General features: G+C 36.7%; 1 protein-coding gene across 2 annotated transcripts in view; it reads left to right on the top strand.

The window, feature by feature from the left end:
• Positions 1 to 19,511, top strand: part of LOC131071611 (proteasome activator subunit 4) — a 200,706-nt gene that overhangs the window by 34,363 nt on the left and 146,832 nt on the right. For both annotated transcript variants that reach the window (XM_058007535.2, XM_058007527.2), the window contains exons 4-12: positions 4,238 to 4,360; positions 4,944 to 5,045; positions 5,139 to 5,304; positions 6,874 to 6,996; positions 7,202 to 7,269; positions 7,392 to 7,493; positions 7,756 to 7,975; positions 8,202 to 8,423; positions 8,520 to 8,650. In XM_058007535.2, coding sequence (XP_057863518.2) covers positions 4,238 to 4,360; positions 4,944 to 5,045; positions 5,139 to 5,304; positions 6,874 to 6,996; positions 7,202 to 7,269; positions 7,392 to 7,493; positions 7,756 to 7,975; positions 8,202 to 8,423; positions 8,520 to 8,650 — 1,257 coding nt within the window. The remainder of the gene's footprint in view (positions 1 to 4,237; positions 4,361 to 4,943; positions 5,046 to 5,138; positions 5,305 to 6,873; positions 6,997 to 7,201; positions 7,270 to 7,391; positions 7,494 to 7,755; positions 7,976 to 8,201; positions 8,424 to 8,519; positions 8,651 to 19,511) is intronic.

Raw genomic sequence — 19,511 nt, 5'->3', positions numbered from 1 at the left:
TATGAATATGCTATAATGAAATTTGAAAGGATAGTTTATGCAGATTTGAAGGGGAAGTATATACAATTTTGAAAGGGAAGTATATACAATTTTGAAAGGATTATACACAGATTTGAAAAGGAATTTATGCAGAATCGTGAAAGGAATGTATGCAGATTTGTAAAGGAAATATATTCAGATTTGTGAAGGAATTGCAGATTTGTGAGTAAACTATGTTCATCATTTTTTGAAGAAGCAACATTTTAAAGGTGATATTTTGTCTTGTTAGAGCTCGATGCCTCATATGGGAGAGGTATGTGCCTTATAAAGTGATAGGTGTCTCTTACTGAGTTGGTGCTCAGTTGTGGGGATTGGTGTTTGCAATGGATTGGTGCTTGAAGTTTGTTAGGGAAGCATTCATATAAGCAACAACTCAGTAAGAGATACCTCATGTGTTCTTCTTGTGTTATTGATATTGTGCAATTGATGTTATTGTGATTGTTAATTTGAAAAAGTAAAAGATTGTATTATATTGATTCACCACCCCTCATAGTATAGTTGTGTGCTCATCAGCTGTCTCATTGCATAGGGGATTAAGACATGTCACAATCTTGTCTAATCCTATTTATCAACCTTGCCTTTATATGTAAGGCATCAAATGTACATATTGTGATGTAGTATTTCCAATTTCAATATAATCCATTGTGCCCATAATTAGGTAATATTTTTCTTTTGCTGCTCCCTTGTGGAAGGCATCTTTTTAGTTTTGCAGGTGATCCTGGAGGCTCGAGTCTATTGGTGACTTTAACATGGTATCAAAGCTTGAGGTCTACAAGCACCTTCTCCAATCTAGGATATAATCAAGCTTGAGCTTTTGCTTAGTCCACTTTGATGCAAATTGGACCTCACCATTTAAGATCTTGGGGAAACTATTTTTGTGGTTATGTATTGCAAGTTTATTTTGGAGCACGTTGGTGCAAATATAAGCTCACGTTTGAGTTTAGAGTGTCCAAATAAGTCATATTTGACTTTTATTTCACTCAATTTGGCCATTTCATGATATGGTTGGAAACTAGGGGTTTGAAGCTCAAATCTGGTGAATAACCTTATTACTGAAGCAGTTTTAGCCAAAATGGATGTTGCCATTGCATTCTAAAGGTCCACAAATCTCTATTTTAATATAAATTTTGTCCATATTGGATGAATTTGTGTTTTGACTTTTTAATTTTGCCAAGAGGGTTGTCACTACAGGTCAAATTGAGCCTTTTGTTAAAAAATTCGTAACTTTTGATCCCGTTTTTAGATTCCTGCAAACAAGATGTTGGAAAGCTGATTCTATTTACTTTCCAATGGTGTAGGTTTCATTATCAGATTTGATTGTAGATGAAGGTTATTGCTCTTTTAAGTCAATCTTCATTTTTTGCCCCTGAGCTCATAAATTCTTGCTACAATCTTTGATTTTTGCTATTCTTGCGGCATTGGAAAGGCATTCAAGGGATTTTTCAAGCCATTGATTCACTTTTTCTAGTTTCAGTCCCAAGTACATTTTATTCAGTTTTTGCTATATTTGCATTCTGGAGGATATGTGGACATGTTGGCACTTGGGAAGGTGTTGTTTTGAACAAATCACTTCATTTGAGCCATATTTCTTGTATTGATCTGTCATTTATTCATTTGAGCAGTGCATCATTGTAGTAATCATGCGTTATGCAACTCATCCTTCCATAATCTTTCTAAGGACATTTATGAGTCTGGGCAAAAAGGTATCCTAACACATTGTAGATGGCTCAATATTTTGCCTCATCTTTATGGGTTCATCCTTGAGCCAAAGAAAAAATGGAAGAAATTTGTGTGGGGTAATTAAAATGACCACATCATAGGATTGATTGGTACAACTATTAGTGAAGGCATATTCAGGGAGACATATAGTGTCCACATACAGTTTGGACCAAGATTTGGGAGATCCATAGAGATCCACATAATCCTCCATTCCCAAATGATTCTACATGAGATTGCTTCATTCCACTTGACGATGTTGATAATCTACCCTTTGATGATGATACCTCAAAGGAGCTTGAATATGTGCAACACTTGAGCATCTTGATGATCAAGAGAACCTCTCTTGCAACTCCCACTTCTCCAATTGAGATCACACATGCATCTTTTGTTGCTCCATCGAATTCCATAGATGCTTCATCGAAAGCTTCCAATGATTCTTTGTAGTATGTAAAGCATAGCCTTTCAAATATACCTTTGAGGGATGATTACTTGATATGCATTTCAAACTTGTTTGTGGAGTCTCACATTTCAAATCCAGAGGAGCAATTTGAGGGGTTATCTCTCTTCTTTGATTTTTACAATCATAGCACAATTATTGTCACATTATGTTTTTGTGTGGATCTGGTTCAATATTGGTTAGCACTTGATCTTGGTTTGTCATCTTCTATTTTGATTAGGCATGTACCTGATTGGATTGTGACATCATCATTTACCATGGACTTGGAAAGACGAGTAGATTCTAGAGACACAATCTTCATACATTTGGGCTATTCTTCCTACCAATTCCTGTTTGGAATGGGAAGCATGCTTGCATTTGTACTTGGCCTATCTTCTTCCAAAAGGGGAAAATGTTGTTTGTAGGCACTGGATAATGTTTTGTCTTCAACCATTTTCCACTTTTGCAAGAGATTATACATTGTGGGAGGGCTACATAGTTTCTCTTTCCTTCCTATGGAGGGGTAATTGATTATATATTTGTGATGTATGTAGTCCTTGAGGGTTATCATTGAGTCTTCCATTCATCACTCTTTCATCACTTGTTTGTGTTTGTATCTGTTCTCTCTTTTGTACAGGACTTTTGTCTCATTGGATTTTCTCCTTTGTCTCCATTTGTGAGAGATTGCATTTGTAATTGGGTACTTGACATGGCCCCTAGTAGCCGAGACCACAATCATAATCTTTATCTTTTGCATCATTTGCATATGTCTACTATTCCCTAAGTTGCACTTAAGGGGGCATGTTGGTGTGAATAAGGTATTTTACCTAACTATATTGCTAGTAGGTCCTATTCACACGTTTAAGCTAACTTAGGTTCTAGGAATCTTTCTAGAAGTCCTAGTTGTCATATGATCTTATCTTGGAATTTACTTCTTGTCCTAGGTCATTTAATATTTATCATGTTAGCTATCTCATTGTATAGAATTAAGGCACATGTCGCAATCTTGTCTAATCTTATCTATCGATCTTGCCTTTATAAGCAAGGCATCATATGTACATATTTGATGTAGTGTGTCCAATATCAATCCAATCCATTGTGTCCCTAATCAAGCAGTATATTTCTCTTGCTACTCTCTTGTGTAAGGCATCTTTTTGGTTTTGCAAGTGATCCAAGAGGATCGAGTCCATTGGTGACTCTAACATTAAGTTTAGCTAAGCGTAATAAAGTAATAGGGGATCTAAGTAATTGATGATTGATTAATTAATTACTAAGGTGATTACCTAATTAGTCCAACACAATTCTTTCCTTATCAAGTTGTCTTTATCACTTTGATTTCCAATCATACTTTTGTAAGCCAATCCATGTAGTCTGTTGACTAACACCACATTGTTTCATTCAATAGAGCCAATTGATATACTGGCAGTCCAGGATACCAATAATTCTGAACCTTCTACTTTAGGACTTCTTCATCAGGCTGTTGTTATTTTGCTCTTCTCCGAAACATCTGTTAGACGATCATAGGAAGGTCCTAGTTTTCTTGATCATGTTTAATGTTTTCTCTCTTCGATTTCCATTCATCGTCTTGTTAGTCAATCCATGTGGTGTGTTGACTGATACAACATTTTTAATATGATAGAGTTGATATACATGGGAGTGGGGCTGTACCATCATAAAAGCTTAGAATTTACACAGTAATTTTAATCCTCAGGTATAGACATAAATACACATGAACAGGATTATGATTAGAATGGCCCCTACAGATAATTTTCCAATTTTAGTCATGCAGTGGTTTCATTCTGGCCTCTTGTTGTGATTATGGCCCTAGTTTTCTTGCAGAAAATTGGCTCACTTAAATTTTAATTTTCTTTTTTAATTTTTTGTGCATGACTGGCACTAAATGGTTGTTTAATTGAGATTGTATAATTGCAATAAAATGTAGTTTAAAATTTATTTAATGCCTATTTTAATTTGATAGAACTGAAATTATCTACACATTCTTTTGAGAGAAATTGTAATATTCTTTTTTCTTCATGTGTACAGGTGTCAAAGTGCAGAGGGTTTGAGCTTAAAACGCAATCATTTGGATGCATTGAAATCTCTAATTCATTACAGTCGGAAATTTTTTCCATCAGGGTCTGCAGAAGAAATATGGCTCGAGTTCAGGTAGATTACTTATACCAGACATTTACGCTTTTAAAAATTACATCCAGTAACTTTTTGAGCAAGGTTTGGATCCTCGAATCAAAACTTTTACATAAATGATAAATATATAAAGACACTGATTTCAACTCCTGTTTTGTTACTAGCTGAGGAAAGGATTTTTTTTGGTATGTTTATTAAACATCTGTTTATTCAGGTTAGTGCTTGGGGGTGGGGAAGGTGAAGACTAGGAAAGGGCTATATGTGCTATATTGTCAATATTTGGACCAAATGAAATAATAATATACTAGTCTTGAATTTTTTTTTTTTGCTTTACTGTCCAAGGAAGCTGATAAAGTAGCTTTGTGAATCATCATAGAAAGGTTTTAGAGATTCTCATTCATTGAAGTACTTATTTTATATATTTTTTTTGTATAGACAAGAGAAACAATTCATTTTCTCCCTATCTTTCATACCTCTATTTTCTAAACTCTGTCAATTCTTCTACTATAATGGTATTCGTGCTGCTACTAGTTCTGGCCTAACTTTTTGCTGGAATATAGTGACAGGCTTCCAGGTTTGTATAATTTGGGATTCTTCTGTGCAGATCCCTTATGGACAATTTATGGCATAACTCATCGTTGGAAGGTGTTGGTTTTCTCCAGTTGTTTTTGCCAACAAATCCAGTCAACTGTGGTTTTTATAATAGGCAAGTAAATACTAATTTTGCTTTTATCTTCCTCAGCTTTTCTACCATTTGATATCATTCCTAATTGTAATTTTATATTCTTTTATCTGCTAGCAACTGGATAAAGGATGTCTTGGATCTATGGGCTGGAATGCCCAAATGTCAATTCTGGGATTTTCAGTGGGGTTCCATCATGTGTCGTGTCATAAAAAACTGCCCTACAATCGACTGGGAATGTTTCCTTCCAGTTCTTTTCACACAGTACTTGAATATTTTTGAGGTATGCTATCAGTGTAGATCTTTTCTGCTCTAATCAGTATGTAGGTTAAAGAAATCTTCATTTTCATATTTAATGGATACAACCATGGATTGAGCTTGTTCTTGAGATGAAAGGATTTCAGAAACAAATTTTAATTGTTATTCCTTAATGAAATCTGATTTATTTACCAACTTTTAGCATCAGTGAAAGTGCTGTCATTTTCTTGCATAATCTCAATTAATGTTTAGAATTTTTCACTGAGGATGTGTACAGGAGAATATGATGTTATTAACTTATTTCATATAGTAACTGATGAAAATCTGAACCATAAGAGAAATTGGAACATATGTGGTAGGGAGCTGCTATAAGTTATGCACCAAACAATCTGAATAAGGAGAAGGTTTATGTGTGCAACATATAATAGTAAAACAAAAGTCTAATCATTTACTGTAATGTTATGGACCCTTTTTCGAGCCTGTGATTCAGTGGTAACATGCTTCCAGATTGACGATGAGGTCTCAAGTTCAAAACCCATTGGTATCCCCTTGTGTCGGAATCGTGGGGAAAGTGGAGGAAACACTTGAATTGATTGTAAATCGTATGTAGTGTATTGCTAGTAATGTTTTCTATCAAATTGTTTTTAAACAATTCCAATAAATTTCAGGGTTCAAATTAATTTGATGGACTTTGCAGCTTATTTTGACACGAGTTTCTTTTTTGGCAACTATAATATTTTGTTCATAAATAAAGGTGAACTAGCTTTGAATTGAAATGGATACAAACTAAAACAAAATAAGAAATCTAACAGAAAAATCAAAGGTTTGAATTTTTTTTCTTTTAACTTACCATGGTTTTGTGAGCCCCATGGATTTTGCAATTTGTCTCCTTATTTATTCAACAAATCAATCTCCCAATTGGTGTCATCACCAAATTGGAAAAATAAAAATATGACATGAATTTCTAAAACCCAAATTTAACTATCTTCTTTTTCTGCACAAAAGGTGATGTCCATTCTTTGGCAGCAATGATATTCCATTGCTAGAAAGTTAGCCAAAATAAAAGCTAACAGCTTTCATCATTTATTCATACATCCATTTTTCTTTTATCATTATGCTTTATTTGATTCAATCATGTAAATTCACATCAAAACAAATATTTATGCATATTATTATTCCTCTTGGTTGACCTTGAGGTTTAACGTTTTAATGAAGAGCAAACTCTCTTGCTTTGGCATGATCTTCTAAGATTAACTTTATTGCCATGGAGGGAGAACACTAAAACATATTTCACATACTTGGACTCAGCAGACTGAAATTTATGCCATGGTAAAAATTCGGCAAACTTTGCAACTTAAAAGCCAGGATATTGTCTTATTTTCATACAACCATAGAAGAGTTAGAAATTATTTCTAAAACAATTGCAACACTGTTAACTGCTATTTAGAAGGAAATAATTGATTTTTATGAAACTCTTTTGTGGTTCTGTTTTGCTATATGAGTTTTGATAGGCATTATTGCTATTGTAAAATTATGTTTATGTAAATATAGTCAATAATTTTTTATAATTGGTGACATCCTATTTATAAAACAGGTACCAGTGGCAAATAACAATGGATCATATCCTTTTTCAAGAGCTGATGTTCCAGGAAGCACCATATCTGTGTTTTGTTCAAGAAAGCTAGGCACAATCACGAGAGAAATTGCAAAATCAATTGTAACAAATCTTATTTCCTTTTGTACCTATGCTTGAATAAATTATATGCTCAATTATTGTACATTTTGATTTTCTGGTTTAAATGAGGTTTAGTAATTATCTTCCATGTGAGTGGAATTTGCTTTTGCTCATTTTTCTTGTTTGAATTTCCCCCGAAATATTTTACACTTGATGTGTATCTTAGCCATATAATCTACTCTTGCAGGTATTTCTGCTGAAACCTGGTGGTTCAGCTCAAGTTTACTTTGAAAATATGGTTAGCCTTTTAGAACAGTTAAGCCTCTTGAAACCTCACTGGATTCTCTAGGTCTGATTGAAGATAGTTTTGTTTGGTTTTGTTAAAAGCATTTGAATGAGAAAACTCCCTCCAATGTAACTTTTCTTCTCATTGTCAGATATTATCATCCATCCAATGGAGGTTGGTGGACTTACTCTTTAGAACGCTTTCTGCGATATCTAGTCTACTACTTCCAAAAACGCCTCTCACAAGAGGAACGGTAAAACCATTATGACACCGATGTGAATGTGGATTTGAATGTTTTTAATTATATGTTATTACCTTAACTTATTACCATTCTTGCTATTTTATGTTGAAAATATTAACATCTTTAACAAGATTGATTGTAGTAGAATTAAAACAGAAATGTGCATAGCAATGTAAATTTAGATCAGTACTACTTAAATTTTATTTTCAAAATCTTAGAATATTTGCTTTCCAAAAAACAGAGAATTTAATCTTATTATTTATATTCTTTGCAGAAATGCAGAGGTTGAATCAAGAGTGGATCACAACATCCTTGGAAAACTAGAAAGGGCAGCATTTGTGAGAGTAGTTTTGAAGTTGATTGAACGTGGACAATATAGCAAGAGTGATACACTTGCAGAAACAGCTGTCTATGCAGCTTCAGTATTATCTTATGTGGAGCCTTCTCTTGTGCTTCCTTTTGTTGTGTCGCGTTTCCATATTGCACTTGATACTGTAAATATTTCCTTTGTTAGCTGAAGTTGAAAAATTTACCTTTTTGAATTTTTATTATTCCATACTAATTCTTTTTTTCTCTTTTTGGCACCTTTAGCTGAATGGAGTGACAGTTTGTTAGTAAGCTAGGAAGAATGTTTTGATTTTAAATGAGTTGATAATTTAGTCCATTTTTCCTATTACTTTGCACCTAAAGAGAGTTTTCTGTACTTTCTCACTTTTGCAGATGACAGCTCCACATCAATTTAAGTCTGCAATTGCTGCAGTGGCACTTGCTGGCCGTGCTTTACTTTTATCTTCTTCGGAAGCTTCTGAAAATGTTTCTTTGCCCACAGATTACAAACATGCTTTAATGGTTTCCATGTACAATACTTTGCTTGGTATGGATGTGAATGATCCTCCTAAAACCTTGGCAACCATGCAACTCTATGGATCCATATTCTCTAGTGTAGGTATCTGTTTTGTAGCCGAGCCATAAACAATATTTATGTGATTGTGACTCATGTTTTTGAATTTTTCATTTTTCTTATGATTCTTATGGCAGATAGCCAAGATTGATGATAAAGAAGATGGCAGCATGATGATGATGCTTGATATCAATTTTTCTGAATGGCTGGATGAATTCCTTAGCCGTCTTTTCTCACTTCTTTTACATTTGGAACCAAACAGTCAATCGTAAGTAACTGTCTACCCAAAGGATATGTTTTTATTATAATTGTCATGATTTTTTATATTTTTCAAATTGAATTTTGGTTTGTGACAAATAGGCCAATTAGCTGAATATACAAATTTTGTGCACTGAAGAGTGTATTGCATCATCATATAGGAAGAACGACTTGCTTTATTAAAAGAGAAAAGGTGGATAGATCCTTTCTTATAATCCATAGCTCATGCAACCTATGATGGATCTGGATAACATTTATTAGAAAAAATATGCTTTGAAAGTCGTCTCAATTTGGAACTTCCTACCATAAATCAAACATTTGTGGCTAGAAGGTTTGGCTTCAATACCTTCTTAGTTAATAATAGTCTACTTTGGATGCTGTGTGGGACCTTCTAATCAGACAGTTCATAATAGAGTTGATAACTTCACAAAATTGACCTATAAAATTTTTTGCTAGTAGGGTCAGATTAAGTTGGAGATTCAGATTAACTGACATTCACAGCAGGTGAAAGACGTGGTATCCATACAAATTCTGGAGTGCTACTTTGTATAGATACATACTGGATGTTTTATCCCCAAAAGCATGTTTACTCAAGAGTTCGAGCTATAAATACAGCAGCATATCAGTACTGATTTTTTTATAAAACTGCTTTAGACCTCCTTTGAGCCCATGATTGAACCTGTCAACCCTTTCAAAACCTTTGGATATAAGTCCCATTATTTAAAGATAGATCAGCCAAAATCATATCTGCTGTGCATGGATTACTTCCCTCCTTAGAAGGCCATGGTCTCTATCCATCATCAGAATTTTTCCACATTCAAATCCACTGTCCACAAAGAAAATACTCAAATCTGGAGGGATCAGCTGCACATATTTGTGCATCAGCAAATTCAAAATACAATTATTAGGCCATCTTTCACATAAAAATGAGAATGGTTGCTACCAGTGGATGTAGGCACCATGAAAGCTACAATTGTTGGGTTGCTACAGCTCTCAATAGATGAAATGGGACAAGGGCTTTGGGTTTCAAAGGAAAAGGACCTCATCTGTTAGTTGATGGGATCTATCTGGGTCTAGAACCTTGAAAGCCTAGGTCCATGAGAAATGAAACCATTTGGATCGGATCTCATGGTAATGCTGAAAAACTGTTTCATGTCAGTTTTCACTTCCATACGAGAAAAGAACCAAGTCTTTCAGGAAGGACCTTGAGTAATGAAGCAGTCATAACTTTTCATGAAACCATGGTTGCTAGCTTTCAACCCAGTATAAGGCCTTTTGAGCACTCTGCCAGTATGGGTAATACTACCTTTTTTTGTTGGCAAATACTGGCAATAATTTTCTTTGCAAAAGTTTGGAAATTAATAGAATATGTTACTGCTTTTGAGTTCATTCAGGAACCTGGAGTTCTTAGCTATGCAAGAATTTCTTTGAATAAAGATCCAGAAAAATTGTGGCCCTATAGAATCCTCCTATAAATGGGAGGAATAGAATGGTAACAAGGCATTGACTATGAAAAAATCCTGTCCTGATGATGGATATAATATGAGTATGGCCATCCGGCTATTATCTATTTTACACCTCTAGAGTAGTAAATATCTGAAGTTAGGCTGAAGAAGAAAACCTGTAAGAAAACATTGAAAGGGGCCAGAAACATAGAATAAATCTAGCAGTACTTAAAACAGAATCTGTTTGTATAATAATGCAGGCCATTGAGAAGATAAATTTTAAGGAACAAATACATGAAAAGGAAATGTAAAATATCTTCAGGCTTTACTGATCAGCGTCCCCCAATTCTTTTGAATCCTTTAACCTAGAAACTTTTACAGGAATGGGAAACATTACTAGTATGCAAGAAATAAAAACAAATCAGCGTACTCAAAAAAATGTGCAGCTAGACCAGTTTGAATGTAAAACAGTAGTGCACCCACAAGTAAGAAAAGTAAATAGATCTCTTTACGTCTGTGGCATGTAACATGCATGTCAGAAGAAAGATGTAGAAACAGCAAGGGAGAACAAGGAAACTATGTTCCACAGCATTTTGGGGAAAGGGATGGGGATAGTGTTGATGTGTTCACTAGGCACATGCAAACTCAGAATAATATACCAAAGTATCTTACCCTCTCTTGAACAAAATCTTTTGGATGCTGAAGATTTGCTTAAGGTTCTGTTGATGTGTCTTTTGTACGCGACCAAACCCAGAATAAAATACCCAGAGGTATCTTATCCTCTCTTGAATAAAGTTCCTGAATGCTGAAGATATCGCAGAAGGATCAATCGGAGAAACTTCAAGGTTCTGTTATGTAGGATCTCTACTCGTGGATAAGCACCAGTGGTCGTTGTGTTTGCTGTTTTACAAGGGGCCTTACGTACTTTCAAGGAAAGCTTGTTTGTGCAATTACTTTTCTAATGAGGAAACAAGATTCTCTTAATGCTAACTGATGTTTCAAAAAATATAAAAAAGATAAAGGTTTTAAGGAGGTGATACTTAAACTAATCCTAAAGAACGACTCAATGAGGACTGGTCTCGATAAAACTCTACCAATTTCAGTATTGCCAAAGGATTAAAACTCCACTGGAATTGGTTGGATCTTCTAAGGGAATTCAATGGTTTTCAAATCATCAATGGGATAGATACTATCAGTAATATACATATGAATACCACAACAATGATTGAACTTTCAAACAATCTTAATGCCTCCAGTTGACCACACAGGGCTTACTTACAATCAGTAAGGAGTTAGTGGTTTGGATTCTGAGTTTTACCAAAGATCAAGCACAACATTCGTCCTTCAATCTTAAAACTTAAATGCTATCTCTACTAAGAGTGATTCAAGAAGATAAACAACCATGAAAATAGCCACAACGATTGCAATAAAACACTATAACTTCAATATTTCATTGATCTCATAGCCAAATAAAACAATAATTGTTCAACTTTCTCTCTTCACTACTTATTTCTCTGCTGCTGACAATATTAAACTTATTTCTCTATTTAAATTCTAACTCTCTCTCTCTCTCTCCTTGAAATGAAATGAGTGAGGGCTTATATAGCACTCTCAAATACAATGAACGACCTAGATCAAAAGAAGATCAAAGGCTGAGATTTTGACACCTAAACCCTAATTAGGGTTTGCTACAAAAAAAGTCCCCATTTAGATAAACATTATCAATCCATAGCCAATAGGAATTGGCACAAATAACGAGGAAACATAGCCCAATGGGAATAAAGTTGCCACATCATTTTATAACAACTTTTCATCTAGAACTTTGTTCCCTTTCCTATGCTCTTTTCTAGCATATTCAATGAATCTGGACGTAATCCCCTCTATCTCAGCAATGGGAATCTCATGAAGATTCTTCATTCATTCTTCCAAGTGGAGGACTTGATCAAAAGCAGCGAGAAGAGTCGTCTCCCATCCAGGCTCTAGCTCTTTTGTTTTCTCAATCAGGAACATAGTAGCATGCATCCGACCTCGCCGCTCCTCTGTGACCAAGTTCTCTTCCTTGCAAAAAATGATCTTGATCCTATCTTCCAACTCTTGGACATCCACATTTGTCTCAATCTCAATCCTTCTGTCAAGGATTGTACGCAATACATCAAACATCTTGTCTTGAATAGGGTGGATGGTGTTTTCAACTCGGCTGCATTTGGTATTGATATCTTCGAAAAGAACTTCTTTCATCTGGAGCAAAGTTGACCACTGCAGAAGGTTATGGGCTTCTCCATCTATTATCTTCTCTTGTGCTAGAATCTGTCTCGGTGTCCTTATCACTTGCAAGACCAGGATGACAACATCTCTAGTGTGAGCGAATGCATCCACAGTTACCAATAGATTATGAATGATCTCAAGAACCTGGATAGCTCGATGGATTGTCTTCATCATCCTTGTTGCAAATTCAATGGCTACCTTGTAAGATTCATCAATCCAAGAACTCATGATTTGGGTTAAGTTCTTCATCCTTTCTGCCTCATTTACTGATTCGGGAGGAAGTGCATGCAAAGGTGATAGTGCTGGATCTTGTCGTCTTAATGGTTGACTAAGATGACTTAAGTAATTTCTCCAAGCATTAACCTCTCTTTCTAGCTTCTTATTCTTTTCCATTTCTTCCTTGAGTTTGTCATTAAGTGCTCTCACTGAATCAATTGCTTCTTCCATGGCTTGCTCGGAGGTAAGTGGACCAAGATCAAATGTCTCTAGATTATATTCCTCTACTAGAATCTCATCCTCATACTTGTCCACCACTGGTGTAGCTATATGTACCTTTCTGAATCCTGCTTCATCTCTAATTAGCTTTGACATCTTTGTGGCCTTCCTCTTTTCGATCTCTTCATGAGAACTTCCTATGAGACTTTCCAAGTCGAACACTTGTTCTTCCTCTTCGACCACAACTACCCTTGTCAGTCTTTCTTTTAGCCAATCTGGAATAGAAGACTTCCTTTCCCTCACTTGTATTTCCTTAGGCAGATGTCTATCTTCTCTGAAGGGAGATGTTGCTTCATCATCATTCCTTCCTTCTTGTTGTTCATTAGCCCCAACCTGGAGAGATTGACTTGATGAATGCTGAGGTGTTTGTTTTTTACCTTGTTTATCATTCTGCACCATGGATTCCATAGACTCATCAATCTCATACACTATCTGTCTTTGATCCACTCTTTGACTTGTTTCTTTTTCATGCCTAGAAGATGTACTCGGTGGACGATCAGGATTTACTTTTTGCTTCTTCTTGGAAGGTTCTCTCTTCTCAGGTCCTTCCTTTCTCTTTGATCCCTTAGAATGAGAATCATTCTCAATCACACTTGCTTCTCCTTCCTCTGTTCTTGTTTCCAGGGTGAATGTCATAGATACATTCTGCTCTTTCAACTTTTGATGATGTACGTCCACCCATCTGCAAATGCAAGTTAAAACGGGATCCATCAATGCTCTTAAGTCTGCAACTTCGGGCTCGTTCGAATCTATCTTCACCTCTTTATCCTCCTTATAGGAAGATTGGAGATATCTACCATTGTCCTGGGCTTCATCGGCTACTCTATAAACCTTACATTTCCTGATGAGATCCAAGGATAATCTAGAATGCATCTTTCTTTTCACTTCTATATCATCCTGAATATTCATCCAGAAGTCCTCTACTTGAAACTCATGCTTGTATTTCTTCCCAAATGTCTCTTCCATGTGACCATGAGGGTCAAAATTCTCCCTTGAGGCAAAGGATGTGAACGAATATAGAGATAAATCCTTCTCTGCATCTTCCGCGGCTTGAGAATTAGGACATACTTCAATTGAATTCCCTAGTAGAATGGGTACAAGGATTCCATTTCCATGCTTATGTCTTAATGCTCTAGCATAGGTTGCCAACTGTCTGGTCACCTCAAGTAATATTATCCTATCTGTAGGATACCTTGGCAACATATAGGGAGGTGAAGGGCATCCATGGACCCTGATATAGGTGAATTTTGGAAACTGAATGAACCATGCACCATGCTTCTTCACGAGTTCTTGTGCCTCCGGAGACAATCGGTGATGAATCCCTCCTTGCAATGTTCTAGTGATATACATTGTGAAGGTGTCATTGATTAGCGCGTAGTCATTCCTTGGCGGATGATGTAGTTGAACATAAGAATCACAAACTCTTATTTCTTTGGGTCCTCTCCCAACAACTCCTCTATGTGGTAGCCCTGCATACTCAAAACTTCTGACTAAGGAATATATAACATATGAACTCATGTGAAATGATTTGGTAGGGGCTAGCCTCCTCAACTGCACGTCTAGGTTATTACTAATGATTCTAGCCCAATTGAGCTTTCCTTTTCCTTGGACAATCACTTGTATGAAGAAGAACATCCATTTGTCGAAGAAGAAGGCTTGAGAGGCACCGGTAACCCAATTGAGCAAGGTTATCAAGTCCTTGAATTCCTCTTGGAAATCAATTTTGTGCGGCGTATTGGGAATCTTGTTCAAGCGAGGTCTACTCTTGAGTAACCAATTCTTGTTGATGAAGTTCAGACAGGAATCAGGATCATCCTCGTAGATAGACCTAGCTCCTTCTAAACTTTTGTAGATCACGTCTCTCTGCTCCGGGAGATGAAAAGCTTCACTTATAGCTTCCTCTGAAAGGTAGGCTAAGACAGTTCCATCCTCAGGTACGATCGTCCTTGAATGTGAATCATAGTGCCGGGCACATTCAATCATCAACTCGTGACACTTGACTGCAGGAGGGAAACTTGCGGCCTTGATGATACCACTCTCAATTATCCTCTTGGCAACAGGCGGCGGCTTGCCGATATAGGGCGCTTCCCGAAACTTCTTCACATTGAAGTTCCCTAGATTGGTATCTCCGATATTGCTCCACTTGGACACGATCCTGGTCTCCAATTCATCGTTCTTCTGATCCTCCTTGATGAGAGCTTGCCGGGTAGTGGATCCACTGGCCTTGGGGGTCGTCATTTGATACCTACAAGTAACACTTAAGTTAGGTTTGAGCAGGATATCTTAAGATAGGAGATTTGAGACCTTTCAAGGAAATAAAAAGATTATAATTTAAAAATAATGTGAGAAATCCTTAGAATTATGAATTTCCAAATTGATATTACTTATAAATTAAATCAGATTGTGAAAGACTTAATCTTACAAAGGATTGATATGGAAAATTAAATTAAATCTTCAATATAAGCTTTCAAAAATCTGATTATACATACCCTTTTCCTTGATTTTTAGCTATCAACCTTGAATAAATGGATAAAGGAAAATGGAAATTTGCTGGATAAGAGGTCTTTGATCTGAATTTCAGGTCCTTCCCTTTGATGACTTAACATCCAATCAGCTTCCAGCCAGCCTCCAATCAGCCTTCAAGCAAGAAATTCGCCTTAACCAGTTTTCTTCAATCAAAAAAATTCGGCCAAGTCTGCTGGAATTCACACCTTTAGCTCTACTCTTCCAAATTCGCATAGGAGAAAATGAATAATTGATTAATGATTTCAAAACACACCTCTCGTTTATAGGGCGCTCACCTCATTTTGCCAATAGGCCGACTTGATTAGTGAGTGAATAAAATAAAAATAAAACCTTGCACAAGCTGGCCGACTGGGTTATAAAGCAAAAATAAAATGTTTTGAGCGCCAAAGTGTGTTTTTTTTTGATTTTTTAAGATAATTTCAAAGCCTAAAGGTTGATTTTTTTGATTTTTTAAGATAATTTCAAAGCCTAAAGGCTGATTTTTTTGATTTTGCCAATCTTAGGAATTGCTTAATCAAGGTATATTCAAAGATAAGGCTTAGCGAATGATTTGAAATAGGAAAAATGTGCCTTGAAGAGATTCGCATGTGAATTATTTGAAGAGACAAGGTAAATCTAGAAGATGTTTTTCTTAGACACTAGAATGTCCATGGTATGAGAGGTTTAGATCACCCCAAGGAGGCTCGTTTGACTATCTCACTTAGTTATATTTACTCCATTAATCAACATCTTCATGACCTTGACTTTTCACCCCTTCATGCTCTTGTCATCTTGTCTTTGCCTAGCGCAAACAAGGTGAAAAATAGGTATCTCCAAGGATTTCGCCCTAGACCCTTTGGAAGGGTCAGGAGCGATTTTCTTGATTTTGTCTCAATTGCCTCATTTTTTCACTCCAAAATCCTCTTAAAGGTGAGAACATGCTAGCTTTAACTCAACGAAGCCTAGGGATTCAATTCTCTAGCTTCCACCAAGGGCAAATTAGGTGATTATAAGAATTTTGCTCTGGACCCTTTGGAAGGGTCAGGAGTGAAATTCACCTTTTAGGCTTAATTTTCAATCTCTTTCACTTCAACTTATCTAGACTCCCTAATCTTGAATCCACTTCTCAACTTGACAACATTTGCTTGATCCTCACAAGGCCTAAAAAGGAAAATTTGCTCAAAAACCTAGCCACGGAGAGGACCTATCCAGAATTTCGCTCTGGACCCTTTGGAAGGGTCAGGAGCGAAATTCATGTTTAAACTCAAAATTTGCATTTTTTATAGCCAAAATCTTTCCAAGGCAATCTAAAGAGCTTTTCTCACCTAGGTCTAGGCCTGACTTCACTCAAATTTTGGAGAAAAAGATGGTTTTTTAGGGTTTTCGCTCTGGACCCTTTAGAAGGGTCAGGAGCGAAAATCTTGTTTTAGGCTTCTTCCTCCATCTTTTTCAACTTGAATCAACCTCAAAAGGCAAGAAAACACTCCTACTCACTCATCCAAGCTATAAAAACCCAAGTTTGACTTGATTTTGCAAGGAAAATAGGTGATTGTAGAATTTTCGCTCTGGACCCTTTGGAAGGCTCAGGAGCGAAAATCTTGGTTTTGCTCAATTCCTTCAAATTCATGGATCACTAGCAACTTGAAGTCACTCCTAAGGATCCCTCCCATCTCAATTCACTTTAGTCTTCAATTGCCTTGGCATAAAATTGGGAAAAAAGGTGGTTTTAGTGAAATTTCGCTCTGGACCCTTTGAAAGGGTCAGGAGCGAATTTCCATTTCTAGGACAAAATCTCTACCTTTCATCGCTTTCAAACATTCCCATAGGCAACAACATGTCCATTCTTCCTTTCAACATGCCTTGGATATCAAAATTTGGTCAAACAAAGAAGGAAATGAGTTCTAGGTAGATTTTCGCTCTAGACCCTTTGGAAGGGTCTGGAGCGAAAATCATGTTCTAGGTTTGATTGTTCATTTTTCCAACTTCAATATTCTCTAGGAGGCAAACATCGATCATTCTCCACCTAAGGAACAAGGTTTGAAGCCTAAACAAGGGAGCAAATAAGGTTTATAATGAATTTCGCTCTGGACCCTTTGGAAGGGTCAGGAGCGAAATTCATACTTTGGGAAAAATCTTCATCTTTCAAAGCGTCGAACTCCCTCTCAAGGTAAGAACATACCAATTCACTCTCCAATATGCCAACGCCTAGCCAAAACAAGGACGAAAATAAGAGCTATAAGGATTTTCACTCTGGACCCTTTGGAAGGGTCAGGAGTGAAAATCATGTTTTGAGCTTGATTCTTGATTTTTCCAACTCCAATCCTCTTTGGGAGGCAAGCATAGATCGTTCTTCTTGCATCTCCACCAAGATCCTGACTTTGGCTAAGGGAGAAATGAGTGTTTTTAAGAATTTCGCTCTGGACCCTTTGGAAGGGTCAGGAGCGAAATTCACCTTTTGGGTAGAATCCTTCATCTTTTCCACCTTTACTCACTTTCTAAGGCTAAAACATTCAAAAACACCTCCAAACATGCCTTAGAAACTAAGAATTTGGCCTAGACAAGGAAGAAATTGATGTCTTCAAGGATTTTCGCTCTGGACCCTTTGGAAGTGTCGGGAGCGAAAATCACTTCCCTGGTTGGTTTTGATCATCTCAATGTCTTAAACCTCCTCTCTAAGGCAAATGTGCATCAAACCTTCTCAATTATGCCTCAAAAGTCTACAATTTTGGTCATATCCTTGAGCAAAGTGGAGAAAAAGGTAGATTTCGCTCTGGACTCTTTGGAAGGGTCAGGAGCAAAATCCATGCCTTAGGTCAAAATCTTCATCATTTAATGCTTTCAATCACTTCTTAGGTAAGAAAAAACCTTGACCACAAGACTTCTTGAGCGAACCAGGAGAAAAGAAGGTGTCGACTTGGAATCTCGCTCTGGACCCTTTGGAAGGTTCAGGAGCGAAATTCATCTTTTTAGGTTAAATTCACACCTCTATTCCATTCCTTTTCATTCCAGACTTGATCAACTTCATCTCTCCCTAGTACCATCATGTCTACTTGCCATCCACTTGACTCAAAAATCCTCACTTTCCATGTCTTATGCCAAAATTGAGGGTCAAATGAGAATTTTCGCTCTGGACCCTTTGGAAGGTTCAGGAGCGAATTTCCTCTTCCAGGCTAACTTCCATGCTTCAAACATTCTTCCTAAGGTAAAAATGCATTCCAGTCTCTGACACCATGTAGTAGAAATCTCAAATTTGGTCAAGACAAAGGGATAGAGCAGAGAAATATGAATTTCGCCTTGGACCCTTTGGAAGGGTCAGGAGCGAAATCCATGGTTTTGACTTATTTTATACCTTAAAACTCTTTTCCTTGCCTTGGATATAACTTTCCAAGACTTCTTCAATCATCATCAAGTGAATTTGCTCATCAATTCTTGAAATCGCCTTCTGAATCTCCCCTTGGCCACTGACTCTGCTTAATAGGCTCTGACCTGGAGGAAAACAAGACTCTGAAAAGAAAACCAACATTCCAGACCTACCTTGACCTGAGACCTACCATTTCTTTCACCCAATCTATCCATCTTCATTCCCCTGAAAGGTAAAACTCCTCTGCGACAACCCTAGGGTTCAAGGTAGACAATATCTGACTTCCCAAATCCAGACTTTACTCAGCTTTGAAAGAAACCCCAGGACGAGCTCTTGGAGAGAAACCCTAATCTACCCAGCCCAGGCGACCACTCACTCACTCAAAACCTCTAGCGAGCAGAGAAAACCTAACTAAGGGAAAGCAAAACCTAAGAAAAAGAGGGGGTCCCCATTCTAATGGGGCGATGTGTGATAATGGGGCGATGTGTGAAATGGTCACAATAGGTTTATCCAAGAAAGACTCCAAGGTTCCAAATGTAGGATCTCTACGTGTGGATAAGCCTAGTTGGTCATTGTAATTACCGTTTCATCAAAGGGCATTTATGATTCGTAAAGACTAAACAATTGATTAGCAGATGGTATGCAGTAAGGATTTTCCCTAATATTACTAAATGATTTTCAAAAAAAGGCAAAAGGTGAGGGTTTAGAGGGAATTCTAAACTACTCTAGCATGAATGGATGAAGAAACGATATAAGTGAAACTCAACTAGTTATAGCATCGCCATACATGAACAACTTTG

Source organism: Cryptomeria japonica, chromosome 1 (genome assembly GCF_030272615.1).
Source record: "Cryptomeria japonica chromosome 1, Sugi_1.0, whole genome shotgun sequence".
In the NCBI taxonomy this organism is placed as follows: Eukaryota; Viridiplantae; Streptophyta; class Pinopsida; order Cupressales; family Cupressaceae; genus Cryptomeria; species Cryptomeria japonica.
This window is presented reverse-complemented; position numbering and strand designations above follow the sequence as displayed.